Consider the following 17,593-nt stretch of genomic DNA (forward strand, 5'->3'; position numbering starts at 1 on the left):
GAGAATACAATGTAATGACTTCATGAAATTCCATATGCAAAAGGAAGATGAGTTATCAAAAGAATCATCATAAAGAACTGCTGTAATGAATAACAAGATCCCATTTCCATGAAATGGATTTCTGTACTTCTTGGCTAACCTTTGTGGACACAAAAAATAAACCCTACTATTTTTACAACATAGATATTACGAATAGTATCAGCAGTTTACAAAATAGGAATGAAGCATGAAACATAAAAGCAGGATATACAAGACAGACCAATGTTTTAAAATTTTATTTACATTTCATATTATAAACTTAGAAATACAGCCAAAAGTATTGTTTTCTCTTTATAACACTGAAGTCCATCTTTTGATGTGCATTTAGATCCAGTAACTATAAAATGCCACTCAAACAGCACCATCACCTGAATGTGAGAAATCACATAAGGTGCCAAACTCCAAAATCGACTATGTCTTTTTCAGAAAGTAATGAGTCAAGAAGCAAATATGGATGTGTTGCAAAAGTTGTAAAGATCCCTCAAGTTTCCTCAAATACACCAACTGCTCCATTACCTTGGAGATCAGGCTTATAGCTCCCTCACCAATAGCTAAAATACTTAAAAACTAGGATTTAATGTTCAACTCTCAGAGCGTTATTACTATAGCAAGAGGGCTACCTTCTAATTTATTTCTCCTGGGTTCTGAGAATATGTATTTTAGAACAAATAAAAAAGTACAAAGATCTACAAAGATCAATTTACAAACCCGTGGATGTAAATACAGGGCCAAATTGCAGGTATGTAAAATTATGGCAAAGCTACTCAACTTTTACAATATGAACATTTTGAGCAGTTTCAAACTAGATCCAATCTTTGAAGCTGCTGAAAAGCATATTCAGAACTATAAAACAGGCTGATATTATTTTAGTACCCACCCAAACTGACTCCAACAGATCTCAGCTGGGTTCTCTGGCAGAGATACAGTGATAGATATGATGCCCTCCTTCCCTTAAGGAAAGGATGGAGGCAGTGGAGAAGCAAATCACCACCTTCCACTTCTCTCCACCTCAGCAGCCAGTTCAAGAGTGATACCTGGAAAACAGTATCTGTCGTTTTGGTAATTATGGTGTGAGAAACAGATGGAAAATACTTAAAAACTGGAAGGAAAAAAGTATATTTGATGTTCATCAGCTGAAATATTCATATATTTGGTTTAAGATCAAAGAATGGAATACAAAGGATAAAAAAATCTCTCTCCCCGTCCTCTCTTGCTATCAAAACAAGGCCAGATTAAAAAGTTGATAATTTTGACCAATTAACAGCAATTTAAGTTGTGGTTGCCGTGTAGAACGAACATTGCAAAAGTGGTCCAAATGTTTTGATGTCAGATGACGTGAAACATTATTTAATTCATATTTGAAACTGTAATTACAACGCTCTAAATATACCTCTGAAAAAATAATTTGAGATGAGCATAAAGTTCCAATAAACTCTATGCCTTCAATACAATTACAATAAAGCATTAAGTTAACCAAAATGCATATACCAGGAAGTATAAAACTGACATATAGAGTAATAAAACCATTGCTATGCTGTCGATTCATTGTGGTATGCAATGTTGTCTATATCTCACTACAGTGGAAGAAAAACACACAATCAGGAAAAGAAAAAGAATTCTCCAATTCAATTTCAAGGCAAAGAATACTGCACATCTTCCAAGTAGATGTGAAAAACCCATTACTTTTAACCATTAATACAATATTAATAAATATTGTAAATATGTCAGAAGAAAACAAAACTGGATAGAACAAAAAACTTTTATTGTAATTTACTTTTAGTTCAGATTTATTTGTAAATTATTGAGGATAATGAATATGACAAAAAAAGCAATGTCCAGAAATAGAAATGATAAGCATTTATCAGTCACACGCACAAATAATTTTGCTTAGAGATGATGAATGAAACATCAGTTTAAATTTAACAGCCAATTTATTTTCTCACCACAAGCTGGTACAGTGAGCAGGCCATGTTAAAAAAAAATATTTCCAGTAACAATATTTAAGAAAGCTAGACAACTAATCATAACATTTCAGGTCCCAAGTTAATTATTTTAATGGTATGAGCTCAAAGGATATTGGGCATCAAGTTGAGCATGGAGGCTTATGCAGAATATTAGTGTGCAGCAATAGAAGAGTTTGTACATTTGAAAAACATGCAAACTGTGCACAAGACACTGCAGTGTTGGATATGTAAATCAGAAAGGTGATGTAGCATGACTAAAGCAAAAGAATTTAAGATGAACATAAAAGGATACGCAATGAAAAACAGCAGAATATACAGCATACTTCACAATGAATTGAGCCACTTATTTGCTACTAAGATCTTACTCGAGAAATTTCATGTCTCTTATTTCTTCGATGTATATTGTTTTCGAACACTGGCAAAAACTTAGAAACAATCTAACGTCTCTTATTTTGAAGTATACAAACTGCAGGTATACTTCATTATAATGTCATGAAGAACTAGTTATCCTCTGTTTTTGGCTGACTTTTTATACTAATTAAGATGAGGGATTTCGGTGCTGGGGAATAGAACACCTTTTCCCACTGTGGACACCCTGTGTCGGCATCAAGTATTCCAGATCAGAAATAGCACAGCCAGCAGCAGAATAAAGCACCTACTACTCCGCCCCAACAACGTGCCTGAACTAAACCTTCTTTCTTTAAATATAATGCCACCTGAAAAGCTTTCTTGCAAGGTTTGGTGTGAACCAAAAAAGAGAGTTCAGTAACCTTTATCGTGATGAATGGTACCAATGTATGGCCGAAGTAGATACAACACACATTCTGAAAGTTTAACTATTGTATTGGAACACTACAGGAGAGAGAAAAAACACAACCATATTCTAATTATCAGTGCCTCATCAAGAATCATTTTGTTTGTATTTACTTCAAAATAACCAACTGAATGCTATTTAGTGCTGAATAGTGAGTAGTTTTGTGGTGAACACAAAACTACAAGGAGCTGAGTTGAGACTGCTCAAACAGTTTCACATAGGGATGTAGTAAGGCACAACTCCTTCCAGTCCTGAGGAAGTGGTTAAACTACTGGTGTGATTAGCAGAAGCATGTGCACGTGTTTATTTCAGTTAATGCAGAGTTTAGTAAACACAAGCTAAACAGAAGTAAAATTAAAGCATTGCAAAATAGTACAGAAGTAGAGTAGTATTTCAGGAAATTAATCTAACATTTTTTTCTTACTGTCTCATTGTGGTTAAGTAAAGTTACTTCTGTAACCCCCTGCTTTCTGTCCCTCCACCTACCTATTTTACCCTATACTTAATTTGTAAATCATTTTTCTGGTTAGAAATTGCCTTGTTAAATGCAATTATTTGATATAAGCCCGAACTTGTTCTTGTTCACAATTAAACTGGAGTGGTTATATAGTGGATACAATCTAGTTATAGTTTAAGAATTTTTTCCTTTTTTGTACAAATAAAATGCAATAAATCAGTACAGTGGTTAGTCACTAGATATCTTTTCCATAAATTCCCTTTGCTAGCAAAATTATGTTTTAAAATAATAAATGTTTTACCACAGCAAATTGTCTAGAAATGTTAATGTACTGTAATTCTAGAAAACAAAATTGCAGTGATAATTTCTAAGAAACCTGAAAATAGTAAAGAGATTAAACAGTGCTGTTTTGGTTTTGCAACTTTACATTATTGTGATGGTGCGGTGCATTAAATGTTAAAAAACTGGATTTTGCACCATTAAAGATCACCTACTTGGAGAAATAAAAGGGACATTCATTTAGAAAAAGCACAATGTAAAGGGGAACAGAAGTATGTAAAATAGTTAATGAGCAGCAAAAAAAAATAAAATCCATGGTACTCCACAATGCCACATGATGAGACCAGCAGAAACCAATAAGATGACACTATCATTTAGTCAGTCAAGTCAGAGCTGTTAGCATAGCACATGCAGATTAAAAAGTAAACAAAGTACAGTGTGCATGTGCGTAATAAATATCGATCCACCAAACTCAATGATAGATCATATTAAATACAACAATTACAGTTTGTAATCACTAGCACCGTTTGTTATTAAGCTACAATGAAAGCGTAACCATATGCCCAGCACTTCATCAACTGCTCTTTAACTCAAATGTCGTGGATCAGAATATCTTGATTTCACGAGACATATCTTTTTGCCTTTAACTGCAACATAATAAATTTAAAGCTGCATTATCCCTTTTCCAATGATTGGCGTTTTACCCTCATCAGCCCGATTTTTAATAAAATGAACCATGAATTTTTTTTGTAGTTGCAATTTTAATCCTGTCCCCTGCAAAAAAAAAATTCCAGCCTCTTTCAGCTGAAAAATATATTTTCTGCAGGAAAGAACAGATCTGAATTGTGATGATTTTCTACCCTCTCAATATGGCTTAACTGAGAACTGATAAAACCCAGAAAGCAATGGAATTGGAATTTAAAATCATGATTGAGATGTGAATTTGGATCCTGCAGAGTCCAGTGCTCTACCACAACAGCCATCAAGTCACCTCAGCTCATCTGTGGCATTCGACTCAAACAGGGCTTTCAATGAAACAGAACTCTAGTCTATTAACTAATAAAAAGATTTAAAAATAATTACAAAAATTCAAATTGGGGACAACACTTTTTATTTTTGAATATGTAATCTTGCAAAAGATAGGAGGAAACAAGTTACTGCAATTTTAATTATGTTATTATACTGACATAAATAAGTCAATATTGCACACCTCTAGCTGATTGAAGACTGGCTAGAGCAGTTTGCATTACAGTCTAAATGTAGCCTCTTACAATATCAAGCTGCTAACAATAATGTGCTTGTTAAATATTTTCCTGCCATTTTGTATCAAAGACCTAAAGGTGTTACTGGACACAAACATGATTTTCATCATTCAGTATCTCAGCCTCCTTAATTAGGAGTTCAGATTTTTTTTTGTAAAGTAGTGAATGTAAAAGATGTCAAAACAAGAGAGCCTGGTAGTGGTTACTAAATCTAGAAACAATGGGGACTCTAAGGGCACACCCTGATCTGTAAAGTTAACTCTCACCAATTATAAATGTAATAAAATCCCTAAATTGTACAAATCTGTTCAAAAACAGAAAAATTATTTACAAAGACCCTTTCAATTGCAGTAGTAAAACTTTGGCACTATGGATAATTCAATCTCTCGCTCTCTGAAAGATGCTTGTATGGGAAGCTAGTGCTTCATTCTGCCTCCATGTTTGCTGTTTCACACAATATAGAGCCAGAGCCGAAGTCTGATTACTTTCTTTAGGTCACAGAAAATAGAAATGGTAGTTTTCTTTAGACAGATGTTTATATGTGCGTCAGTATTTTTCTCATTTGGTTTCCTATGAAGAGAAACAAAGAAATGTTACATGCTTTAAAACAATAGAAGACAAATCATACAACAAACTTTGTAAAGCTATTTGTAAATCACTTGTGCCACAGACTGCAGCAATGCATTACCATCAGTTCCCCAATCTTATAAGGCATGTAGGTGCAGAGCCAAGCAGAGAAGAGACATTTTGTCAGTGAGGAAACAAATCAGAAGTCAAGTTTTTTCCCCTCATCTCAGTCTTTGGCTCAAGGGCAGTACTGAGACATTTGTGGGGAAATGGGCAGTCAAGTTGGGGAATGATGTGTGTAGGAATTAAAAAGGTGAGTAAAAATAAACATTTTTTTGGGAGGAGAGGAGAGAAACTGTTAAGGGACTATCTTTTTGCTCCCCCAACTACAATAAAAATCAATCTTCAACAACAAAAATTTGCATCTGTGTTGTCACTTTAATACAGAAAAATGTCCCAAGGCGCTTCAGAGGTGTAAATCAGAAAAAAAAATCCTCAATCTATCAAAGATTTTGTCCTACAAATACTAAAGGTTCAATGTCAATGGAAAAAAAAGTGATGGGGGAAAAGTCCCACAACAACAACTTGCATTTATATAGCGCCCTTAATGTAGTAAAATGTCCCAAGCTCCTTCACAGGAGCGTTATCAAACAAAATTTGACACCGAGCCACATAAGGAGATATTGGGACAGATGACCAAAAGTATGGATAAGTAGGCAGGTTTTAAGGAGTGTCTTGAAGAAGGAGGAGCGAGCTGGAACATGAAATAAGTGTGGGCAATTGGTATGTAGAAGACAGAAAATTTGTTTTCCCTTTTGTTTGCCACTTTTTCTTCCTTCTTCTTTTGAAGATGCTTACTTCAGCTGGGGGTATGGTTCCATAGGTAACAGTAGTCTTTGAGTACCTCGCACAAATGGCCATTTCTGAATCTGTACAGTGAGTGCCACGAGGCTATTTGACCACACGAAGAGAGAGGGGCGTCATAACAAAGTACATTCCTGTCCTCACCTGATGCCCATACACGGTAAAGTCACCTGTGAACAGAAAGGGGAACTGATTCCCACCAAACCCAGAAGCATGAAGGTTAATTGCTGCCTCAAGAACAGCATCATTCCAAGAATCATCACTCTTCAAAGGAAACATTCTTTTGTTCAATGGGAGTTCAGCTTTCCACTATTAATAGCAACCCAATTTTTTTTTTTAAAAACAGGAAATAATAAATTGCTTTTAGATCGTATGTTTTTGGAACAGCGACAATACATTAATATTAAAAATAAAACATTTAAAAGCTGGCATTCACAGACTTGAAAAAGGTAGGACAAAGGGGTCCACGGTCATCATGGAGCACTGGGCTGTACTGTATCAAACAAGAAAAACTTTGAGGCCTTGATTTTTAAAGATCCCTCTTTCCTTGTCCCTTCTACCCAAGAAACTCATACTGCAACTCTACATATACTTGTGAGGAAAGTCTTTGTGCAAAGTTGCAGCTGTGTTATTTTCTGCTCTTAGTTCCTTTTCTCACCATTCCCTCAAAATCAATTGAGAAAGGTCATTTATATTTGTGGTAACGTCCTAGCCAAGGAATACATGTGAAGGAGAGAAACTACCTAAACAAAAACCTAGGCACTTGGCTCATGACATAAAACGAACAGTCATCACGCCACCCCCTTTCCCCAGGGGGGATTTGTTACTCAAAACTGTTGCAGAATTCACGCGCAAAAAAAGTGGCACATAGCGAGGTAAAAGGAAAATGTATTTATGGAGGATTTAATAGTGTTTAAAGATGTGTAGTACTGTTGTGGACACTTGGAAAGATATTACCCAAAACAGAAGTCACTGGCACAAAATATGGCAAAGCACTTGTAAATTTGAAGCAACGATGACCCAGTTAGCGTAGAATAAGAGAAAACTCAAATAGAGCAGAACAGCCAGCTTGCAAAGCAATCTCTGGGCATGGAGTGCGGTGATGAGGTGACTCATTGATTGGTCTTGAAAGCCAACTCCAAGTTCATGACAGAAACAAAGTCATCACTCAAGGAAAATGCTTGACGATGTTGAAGGAATCACAATGGGCTGACAGCAGAAAAATAATTGAATTTTTGTTCTAAAAAAAAAAGAGAATCAGTACAGGCTGGAGGACCCATAGCCAGTTCTCCAACAGGACAATCAATATAAGCACTTAATTTTCTGTGGTTAGCTATGACAGAAATTATCAGCACAATCCATGAATGAGATCACACTTTTATTTAAAAATTCAAGTGATTTTTTTTGTGCTCAAAGCGAGGGATGACGTGCATTGGAGAAAGGAACATTTTCCATTCAGCATTAATACGAGACTGCCAAAATGCATTTTATTGAGGAGTATTTCAGCCTTCAAAGCGAGGAGACTTTCATCGTATCAGTCTGGGACGGATTCAAATCTAACCCAGTGCGTCATTTCTTTTCTTTAATTGTTAACTAGAGTTTTTTAATGAAATGTTTGCTGCTTTTTTCAGGAACTAATTTTAAGGAACATTCTTCAGATTTTGAAGAAAGTGGGGATTTATAACTTACAAACGAAATTGCAATCTGCTTATATTTTTGATTTTGGTGAAGAATGTCAGTGCAGCTTTAAAATGAGTTAAAAAGATCAAAGACATACAAGACATTTATTTCAACAGTTCTTTATGGAGGTCTACTATCTGCAATGCTGGAGCACCAAACTCTCGACGATGAGATACCACTCTACCAAAAATCTCCATTTTCAGTTTTAACTGGCTTTCGCTATGTCACATCTAGGCGAGCATAAGAAATAGGAACAGGAGCAGGCCCCTCAAGCCTGCTCCGCCATTCAATACGATCATGGCTGATCTTCGACCTCAACTCCACTTTCCTGCCTGATCCCCATATCCCTTGATTCCCCTAGAGTCCAAAAATCTATCTATCTCAGTCTTGAATATACTCAACGACTCAGCATTCACAGCCCTCTGGGGTAGAGAATTCCAAAGATTCACAACCCTCTGCGTGAAGAAATTCCTCCTCATCTCAGCCTTAAATGGCCGACCCCTTATCCTGAGACTATGCCCCCTCGTTCTAGACTCTCCAGCCAGGGGAAACAACCTCTCAGAATCTTGTATGTTTCAATGAGATCACCTCGCATTCTTCTAAACTCCAGAGAGTATAATAGGCCCATTCTACTCAATCTCTCCTCACAGGACAACCCTCTCATCCCAGGAATCAATCTAGTGAACCTTCGTTGCACTGCCTCTAAGGCGAGTATATCCATCCTGAGATAAGGAGACCAAAACTGTACACAGTACTCCAGGTGTGATCTCACCAAAGCCCTGTACAACTGTAGTAAGACTTCCTTACCATTGTACTCCAACCCCCTTACAATAAAGGCCAACATGCCAGTTGCCTTCCTAATTGCTTGCTGTGCCTGCATGCTAACTTGTATGATGACACCCAGATCTCTCTGAACACCAACGTTTAATAGTTTCTCACCATTTAAAAATTCTCTTTTTCTATTCTTCCTACCAAGGTGAATAACCTCACATTTCCCCACATTATACTCCATCTGCCACCTTCTTGCCTACTCACCTAACCTGTACATATCCCTTTGCAGACTCTTTGAGGTGATTTTAAACCCCAAGAACGGGTGGGTTGGGGGCGGGTGCGGGTTGAAAATAATTGGGTTTTTTTGGGTCGCAACTGCAAAATTTTCAGGACTTTGCATTCCCAGCGGGAAGCCTGTACTTTTATACGCCGGAAATAAAGCCGGGTTGTGGTCACGACCCAAAAAACAACTATTGTCAACTCCCACCCGCCCCCAACCCACCCCTTCTTGGGGTTTAAAATCACCCTCGTGTCCTCCTCACAGTTTACTTTCCCACCTAGCTTTATATCGTCAGCAAACTTGGATACATTACACTCGGTCCCTTCATCTAAGTCATTAATATAGATTGTAAATAGCTGAGGCCCAAGCACTAATCCTTGCAGCACTCCACTAGTTACAGCCTGCCAACCTGAAAATGACCCGTTTATCCCTACTCTGTTTTCTGTTCGTTAACCAATCCTCTATCCATGCTAATATATTACCCCCAACCCCATGAGAAGGGCAAAGGGAACTGGGTTGGATCCTTTCCTATGCCACCAAAATATGCTTTCTGGAAAAAATGATCAACCAGTGTCATTCACGACATCTACGGCATACACAGTCTCAACCATCCCACTCTCCTGTCCAAGGAACCAAATACACTGGAGTGGCGGCAGACGGGAAATGAAATAATGAAGTCCTTTACCTTAGCTATATGTTGGAATTTTCAGCAGACATGCTTTCAGAATCCAGTTCATTATACTCAGTTGAGCCACTTTGTGATGTGTGCGCCCAGTTGTCTGTGAATTCAGAGACAACATATTCATCTCTCTCACTGATGTCCTCTACCTCACCCCACTCTTCATCGTCATCCTCATCGCTATATTGGTCATCTCTGCTATTGCTCTCAGATGTGTCCATGGCATCTTCCGTTTGCTTTTCTGCAAACCAGTCCCTGACCTGTTCATAGCCCATGCTGGATTTTGAAACCAACTCATCAAGGTCTTCCTCTCTTAGCTGCCTGTGCCGTAAGTAATACTGTAATAGGACGGTTTTACCAGCTCGACTATGTGTGGAATGCGCTATTCCACTCCAAACACCAGCTGTTTTATGTCCTTTGCTACTTCCTCTTCGTTCATTTACTCCACTGCCATTGAGGTTATTCTGACCATTATGACCTTCCGTATTTGCTCTTTGGTACTGGTCAAGCCATTTTAAATTGCCATTTTTAATTGCATATCTGTTGTCGCCAAACCAACGTACTATGTCGTTTCTTGGCAGCCCGCTCTGCACTGCTAAACTGTCATACTGCTCTACTGTGGGCCACTGTGTGCGTGCAAATGCACTCTTCAGGATGTGCAGCTGTTCCTGGCTTTTCTTATGAGTCTTGTCAATTGGACTGGTAGTTTTAATATGCTGTATTCCTCTGTTTGGGGGAGGGGTTCCAGGCTTGGATGCATCATTTGGGCCTGAATGGGAGGTTTTTATTTGAATATTATCAGCTATTTCCTGTCCTTCTAATTTTATATTTTCCTGTTTCAAATCCTGATTGAGGTGTAGCTTGCTTGCTTCTAGAATCCCTCCTTCTAGCGAGTCTCTCAGTTTTCTCCGCTCAGAGAACCAGGCATCAATCTCCCTTCTGGTCAGTTTCGATTCTGCCCTTAATCTTTCCTTTTCCTCATCTGTTGGAAAGGAGCTATACTGGAAACTCTCCTCTAGTACTTTCAGTTGTTCTGTACTTTTCTCTTTAAATTTCTGTGGTGCAAAATCAGAGAAAGTATTCCATCCAGATTTTCGATTGGGATGGCCTCCTAAAGGAGATTCGTGGGGTATAGAGGCTAAGGTTTCAGTAGAAGCATGACTGGAATGGCCTTTTTGTGTTCTGTACCGGTTATCACTAAACCACTTCTTAATTTCTGCCCTGGAGAGTTTAGTGACCTGCATCAGCCTGAATACTTCTTCATCATCGGGAAACTGGCTGACAGCAAAGCTAGCTTTCAGTTCTGCCATTTGTTCCTTGGTCTTCTTACGACTCGTGTTTACATCTGTGCCCCCTGGAGAAAACATAACTGAATTCCCATGTGATGTAAGCTGGCAAACCTGGACAACGTTTGCACGTTTTGAATCTGAAGTTACATGTGAGGACGGCAATCCCCGTTTCTGAGATTGGGCTTGATTTGTGCTGCCAGCTACAGTCAAAGTAATGGGAGAACAAGATACCGTTGATCCATTTGCAACTTGTGTCAATACAATACCTGTCTGACCAACTAACTGGCATGGCACTCCAGTCTGGATAACTTGCTGTGTAGTGCCTTTGGTAGAAGATGGCATTTGTGCTGGTACAACAGTGATTGTTGGCGTCTGTATGGTGCCATTAAACATCATTTTTCTGGCCTCCTCCACTTCCTCGGGAGCCCAACTGATACCATGTTTAAGACGCTGTGTTGAGAACCACATTTTAATTTGTTCTTCTGGATGCTTTGATACAGCTGTCAACCAAGATAGTTCTGCCTGTGTAGGATAGGGGAATTTGTTAAAGGAACCTATTAGGCTTTTATTAACATCCATAGCAGCATTATATTTAGAGCCATGCATGGGAATCATGATTTTGGGTATTAAATTGATGTTTGGTGGCGGCTGTATAGATGGCATCACATGAGGCACTCCATCCTTGATCACAGTTTCTGGAATAACCAATCCACCATTGGCATTGTGGATTAGGTCACTGCTATTCACTTCCGTCTTGCTTTCATGTGTAGTACCATATTCATCTTTCACTCGTGGCAATACGTTTATTCTTTTATTGTCTGTTTTATTTTTGATCATCTTCATGATTGGAGTTTTACTTATTGAGATTCCAGCAGGAGGATTTTCCTCTTTATCTGCATTCCCGCCATTAGTGGGGTCTTCAATAGTTTGCTCAAGGATAGTCTGATTATTGCGCTTTATCAACTTCAACTTAAAGTTATTTTCTCCTGGATGATGTCTACCATTATGATCAGTAAAGGTGTCATACCTTTTTGTTGTAAAATTACAAACTGCACAGACATAAAATGGATTGAGGATAACATTTGGATGTACAGTATCAACATGTTCTGTAAACTCATTCAAATCCTGTGATTCAAAGGTGCAGTATTTACATTCATAACCTCCTTCTAGCTTCCTGGTCTGTTGATTGTCTAAGGCAGTTTTCTCTAAAACCTGATCACCATCACTTATTGCATTATCTGCTGGCCAGCTTTCATCAGATAACTGATGAGGAGACCCATCGTCCAAATTTCCATCCATCTCCAAATCTGGGTCCTGCTCCATGACATCTGTGGCACGAACCATACAGGGAGTTGTTGACTTCCGTTTACTAGCCATGAGTGGTTTGAATATGGGAGCAACAGTTGGCTAACGGCCTTCCTGAAGCCTCAATGGACCAGTTGTAAAATGTGACCTCTTTAAGGATGTGTGCCCAGTACTTCTTCAGATTACAGTAACTCAGATTTTACTGATTACCATCAGCTCCGGCTAGTAGCTTTGTTGGCCCACATCACAGAGAATTTTACCTGCAATACAGAACAGTTGATTCAGAGTGTTTTTTATTAAAAGAAACATACCTGTATAGCAGTGAAAAAGAGATCAGAAAGGCCCTATTAATATGTATAGTGACACCAGTCCCATTGAATAAAGGATTTAGAAAACCACTTATTTATTAGGACCATTTGAAGTTACGTAGCTTAGGTGCCAACTTTGATTGGCATCCTTCTACTTCTTTTGTGTGGTGAAGTTGTTTTCATTAAAGTAAAGGTCACCGCTAAGGAATGGACCACTTTCTGCAACATGTCTACATTAAGCAGTCACAGGTTACACATAATGTGGGTTAGGTGCAGAGTTCAGCTTTCTCCACTTTAATAAACTGCCATAACTTTGATTTCAAAAGAGCACTCCAACTCCACCAATGTGACATTTGAATTTATCAGGCCAGTTATATTTATTAGCTTGAGAGAAAAACTGCTAATTTTATGTCAAATTATGAATAATTTTTGTGCTTTAGATTCATACCCAATATATTGAGTAAAACTGCCCAAATAAATTTTACATAACAGGTTTTTAAAATTATGAAGGCATCTTTGAGGGGAAGCTAGATAAGCACATCAGGGAGAAAGGAATAGAAGGATATGTTGATAGTGTTAGATGAAGTAGGCTTGTGTGGAGCATAAACACTGGCATAGACCAGTTGGACCAAATGGCCTGTTTCTGTGCTGTAAATGTTATGTAACTTTATGTAACTCTTTATACACAGAGGAAATGACAGCAATGTAACTAGCAGTCTGAGCTGAATTTGAGTCCACAGGTAATGTTCTAAATGCACTGTGCCAGTTACTTTGCTGTATTTTAAAACATTAGGTGCCAATTCAGGACTGATTATCACAGAGGTGGGTTGTAGCATCATGCTTGACCCAGTATAAATCATACAAACAAGTGTATTCATTGCACCAATGCAAAAGTCTTACGTGTACATAACAAGAGGTTGTTTGCACTGATACACAATATGCACCTCCAGATACACAGCTCAAACATGTGTAAAGGCATCACATATGCACCAATTTTATGGTACATTATCATAGTATGGTACAGCACAGAAGGCAGCCATTTGGCCCATTGCGCCTGTGCTGGTTATTATCCTCACATTTACACAATGCCTCTGACTGCTCCACACAAACACGCACATTGACATGTTAAGATTTACAATTACATTTGGGTTCAAATCCAGCTTAGACTGATAGGATGAATACTTCCCCCATTTGTTGACTTGAAGAGTCCAACGCAAAATGAGTTTTGGCAATCTCAATCTAGATTCTAGTAGACATGGGACAACAGCACAAAATGGTCCTTAATTCAGCATTAATTCACAATCTCACTCCAAGACCACAAGTTGACTCATGTGAAAAATGGATCAATGTCACACTGGTACAGTTGGGAGTGCTCTTGAGGTTTTGGCTGAAGCACGTTGTTATGGCAGTGTAGAGGGGCATCACTATTATGCAGATATTGGATGCCTGAAATAGAAAGTGTTCTATGAACCATCACAAACATCCATCACTGTGATGAGCACAAAAATAGAAAGTTACACCAAGTTATATCCTGGGTCTGTGCTGAGTTAGCTACTCTCAGCCAGGACAACAGTTAAGTGCGCTACAATTGGCCTCAGTGCCATATTTGGTGTTTGGATGAAGAGGGGGGCGGGTAGGAGAAACAACCAGGATTTCAACCCGACAATGGCCCCATCAGGAATTGTCTTCAAAAGGTGTTGTCTCCTACAGACAAATCTTCTGGTGGCTCTCTCATTAATATCGTCTACTTCGGCAAAGTGACTAGAGCCAATGGAACCATACCCCAGCAATGAGTCAATGCTTATAGAAGTGAAGGGAGGTCAGAAAATTGGCAAGATGAAGAAAACAAAATACACAATTATTGGTACAATTCTCGCTGTGCGTTACAGGCCACCCAACAGTGGAGATAAATTAGAGGTGGAGATGTACAGACAATTCACAGAGCTATGCAAGAACAATTGGGCAATAATTGGATAATTTTAACTATTCCAAGATAGACTGGAATAACGCCAATGCATGTGGTCAAAGTGCAGAATGCATTTTAGAATGCTTCTTAAATCCGTATGTTTCTAGTCCAACAAGGAATGAAGCCTTGCTTGATTTAGTTCTGGGAAATGAAGTGGAGAAAATAACTGATGAGAGAGTAGGATAACAATTGGGGAGTGTTGGGTCCGTCATTCCAATGGGACAGGACATACCCAGGGATGGTGACTGAGCCATTACCGTCCCTGGGAATATCCTGTCCCACTGGCAGGACAGGTCCACCAAAGGTGGGAATCCTCAACACCAACTCTGGACACCATGAAGTCTCTCAGCTTCAGGCCAAACATGGGCAAGGAAACCTACCAATGATTTCCATGTACTGCCCTCTCTCAGCTGAAGAATCAGTCCGCCTCCATATTGAACATCACATGGAGGAATCACTAAGGGTAGCAAAGGCACAGAATGTACTCTGAGTGCAGGGACTTCAATGCCCGTCACCAAGAGTGGCTTGGTAGCACCACCACTGACCGAGCCCTCAAGGACACAACTGCCGGACTGAGCTTGTGGCAGGTGGTCAGAGAACCAACACAAGGGAATAACCTATTTGACTTCGTCCTCATCAATGTACCTGTTGCAGATCCATCTGCCCATGATAGCATTGGTAGGCATGACCACCACTCAGTCTTTGTCTCGTCTTCACACCCCACATTGTGTCATGTGACACTACAACCGTGGTATGTTAGATAGATTAAGAGCAGATCTAGTGCTCAAAACTGAGCATCCAAAAGACGTTGTGGGCTATCAGCAGCAGCGGAATTCTATACCACCACAATCTGTAACCTCATGGCCCGGCATATCCATTATAGAAAGGACATTAAAGCTATATAGAGTAGATTCACTAGGATGATGCCAGGGAAGGGAAACTATGATTATGAAGAGACTTGAGATGTGGGGATATTTCCACTGCAGCAGAGAAGGTGAAAAGGAGGTTTAATAGAGGTTACGATCATGGCCAATATTTATCCCTCAACGAACGCCAGTAAAAAAAAATTACCAGGTCATTTATCTGACTGGTTTGTGGAACCTTGCTGTGCTCAAATTGGCTGCCTACATTACAATGGTGACTACATTTCAAAAGTATTTAACTGGCTGTGAAATGCTTTGAGACGTCCGGAGGACATGAAAAGTGCTGTATAAATGCAAGTTCATTCTTTCTTTTAAAATTTATGAAGAGTTTTAATAGAGTGAATAAGGAAAGACCATCACCTCCAGTTGGGAAGTCAGTGACAAGGGGACATTAATTTAAAATTATTACTAGGAGACTGAGGAGAAATGTTAGGAGAACTTTCTTTACGCAGGGGATTGTTAGAGCATGGAATGCTGTACCACAGGGAGTGGCTGAGGCACAGACCATTGCTTCTTTTGAGGGAAAATTGGATAAATATTTGAAGCAGTGGAAGATACAAGGTTACGTGGAGAGAACAGGGTGTTGTGATTAACTATGGATTGCCATTGAGTTGGTGGACAAAGTAGGCTGAATGGCCCCTCTCTGTGTCGTAAACTTGTTTGGTTCTGTTGTGACTGGATTAACTTAACTACCCTTCACTATTGGCAATGCAGCACATCAGAAATAAAAACAGAAAATGCTGGAAATACTCAGCAAGTCAGGCAGCATCTGTGGAGAAAGAAACAAAGTTAATGTTTCAGGTCAATGACCCTTCATCAGAACAGTTCTGATGAACGGTCATCGACCTGAAACGTTAACTCTGTTTCTCGCTCCACAGATGCTGCCTGACTTGCTGAGTATTTCCAGCATTTTCTGCTTTTATTTCAGATTTCCAGCATCTGCAGTATTTTGCTTTTGATTATATCAGAGTACGGTAACTTGTTTAGTTTATGGCTCACGTACAAAACAAAGATATCACTAGATCATATTTGCATAGATCCCAAGGAATCTATACAGATTTCATTACATTAGATTGATTATGTTCTCAGATAAATATTACTCTATTGGTAACAAATTTAATCTTTCATCTAATTAAAATATGATTCACTCAAATATCTCTCCTGAATTTTCAATACCTGGTAAAAGACAAAGCTAATTTATCCACAATGCACCTCGTTGCATATTTTTTTTTTAAAAAGTACTTTCTTCCGCATCACAATAACCCATTAAACAAATTGTGGAACTACAAGTATGACCCTGTTTAACAAACACCAATTAGAACCCTGAACTTTAAAGACTGAGATACAGCATAAAACAAAGTTCTATAGGGTCAAGTTTAATTGTAAGTTGGTCGATAAAGGCACCCATGTCCTGCTTCATGTTCAATTATTTTGGAAGGGCACCAAACCAATTCTAAAACATTATTAGTTATTAGACCTGTAGCCCTTGAAAAAGAGTAGAAAATAATCTCTATTCTGCAAGTAGTCAATTCATTTTTTATTTTCTTGTAACAATTGAAAAAAAAAGCACTGAAAAATGTTGTTTTCCCTCAAGAATGTTTGATAAGAGCCAGAATCAGCAGATGCCTGACTTGTGTTGTACAGAGCTAACGTTAACTTTTAAGATATTTTGTTTCTGCTCGGTCACATTTTTCTGGAAAAGTAGGTTTTTATTTATATATATATATATATATATATATATATATATATATATCTCGAGATTTCAGTGAATCGGCTGGGCAACTGCACTGCCCTGCCCTGAAGACAACGATCAAGTCATATACCAGATGCAGACAGCTTGTGCCAAATTGTAAAGAATCACCACTCACACATGTTGAGGGGACTGCCACTTTACATTTTCATTTACACTGAGCATGTCACAGAAAATAATCTCAACCAAGCCAAGCACAGCTTCACTAGAGTAAGACAAAGGTTTTTCCAAACTGTCTGAATACATCAGAACCACATGGATTAAAAAAAAGTGTTCAGCAAATTGTACCATGGAGTCAACTATAATAAATAAATAAACTCCCATTAAGAGAGTGTGTGTGTGTGTGTGTGTGTGTGTGTGTGTGTGTGCGTGTGTGTGAGAGAATTTACATGTAAT

The 17,593-nt window shown here is 38.6% G+C and overlaps 1 protein-coding gene across 6 annotated transcripts in view; it reads right to left on the reverse strand.

Annotated features, from left to right (window-relative positions):
* Nucleotides 1-260: 260 nt before the first annotated feature.
* The window catches only part of zhx2a (zinc fingers and homeoboxes 2a), a 76,723-nt gene continuing 59,390 nt past the window's right edge, over nt 261-17,593 (reverse strand). For 4 of the 6 annotated variants that reach the window (XM_067981637.1, XM_067981633.1, XM_067981631.1 and 1 more), the window contains 2 exons: nt 9,663-12,510; nt 261-5,385 (listed from right to left, as the gene is read on the reverse strand). In XM_067981637.1, coding sequence (XP_067837738.1) covers nt 9,668-12,322 — 2,655 coding nt within the window. In that variant the 5' untranslated portion in view covers nt 12,323-12,510 and the 3' untranslated portion in view covers nt 261-5,385; nt 9,663-9,667. Of the gene's footprint in view, nt 5,386-6,390; nt 6,417-9,662; nt 12,511-13,700; nt 14,005-17,593 lie in introns of all 6 variants that reach the window. The other 2 variants (XM_067981640.1, XM_067981623.1) reach the window with 2 other exon arrangements.

The sequence above is a fragment of the Heptranchias perlo genome, chromosome 3 (genome assembly GCF_035084215.1).
Source record: "Heptranchias perlo isolate sHepPer1 chromosome 3, sHepPer1.hap1, whole genome shotgun sequence".
In the NCBI taxonomy this organism is placed as follows: domain Eukaryota; kingdom Metazoa; phylum Chordata; class Chondrichthyes; order Hexanchiformes; family Hexanchidae; genus Heptranchias; species Heptranchias perlo.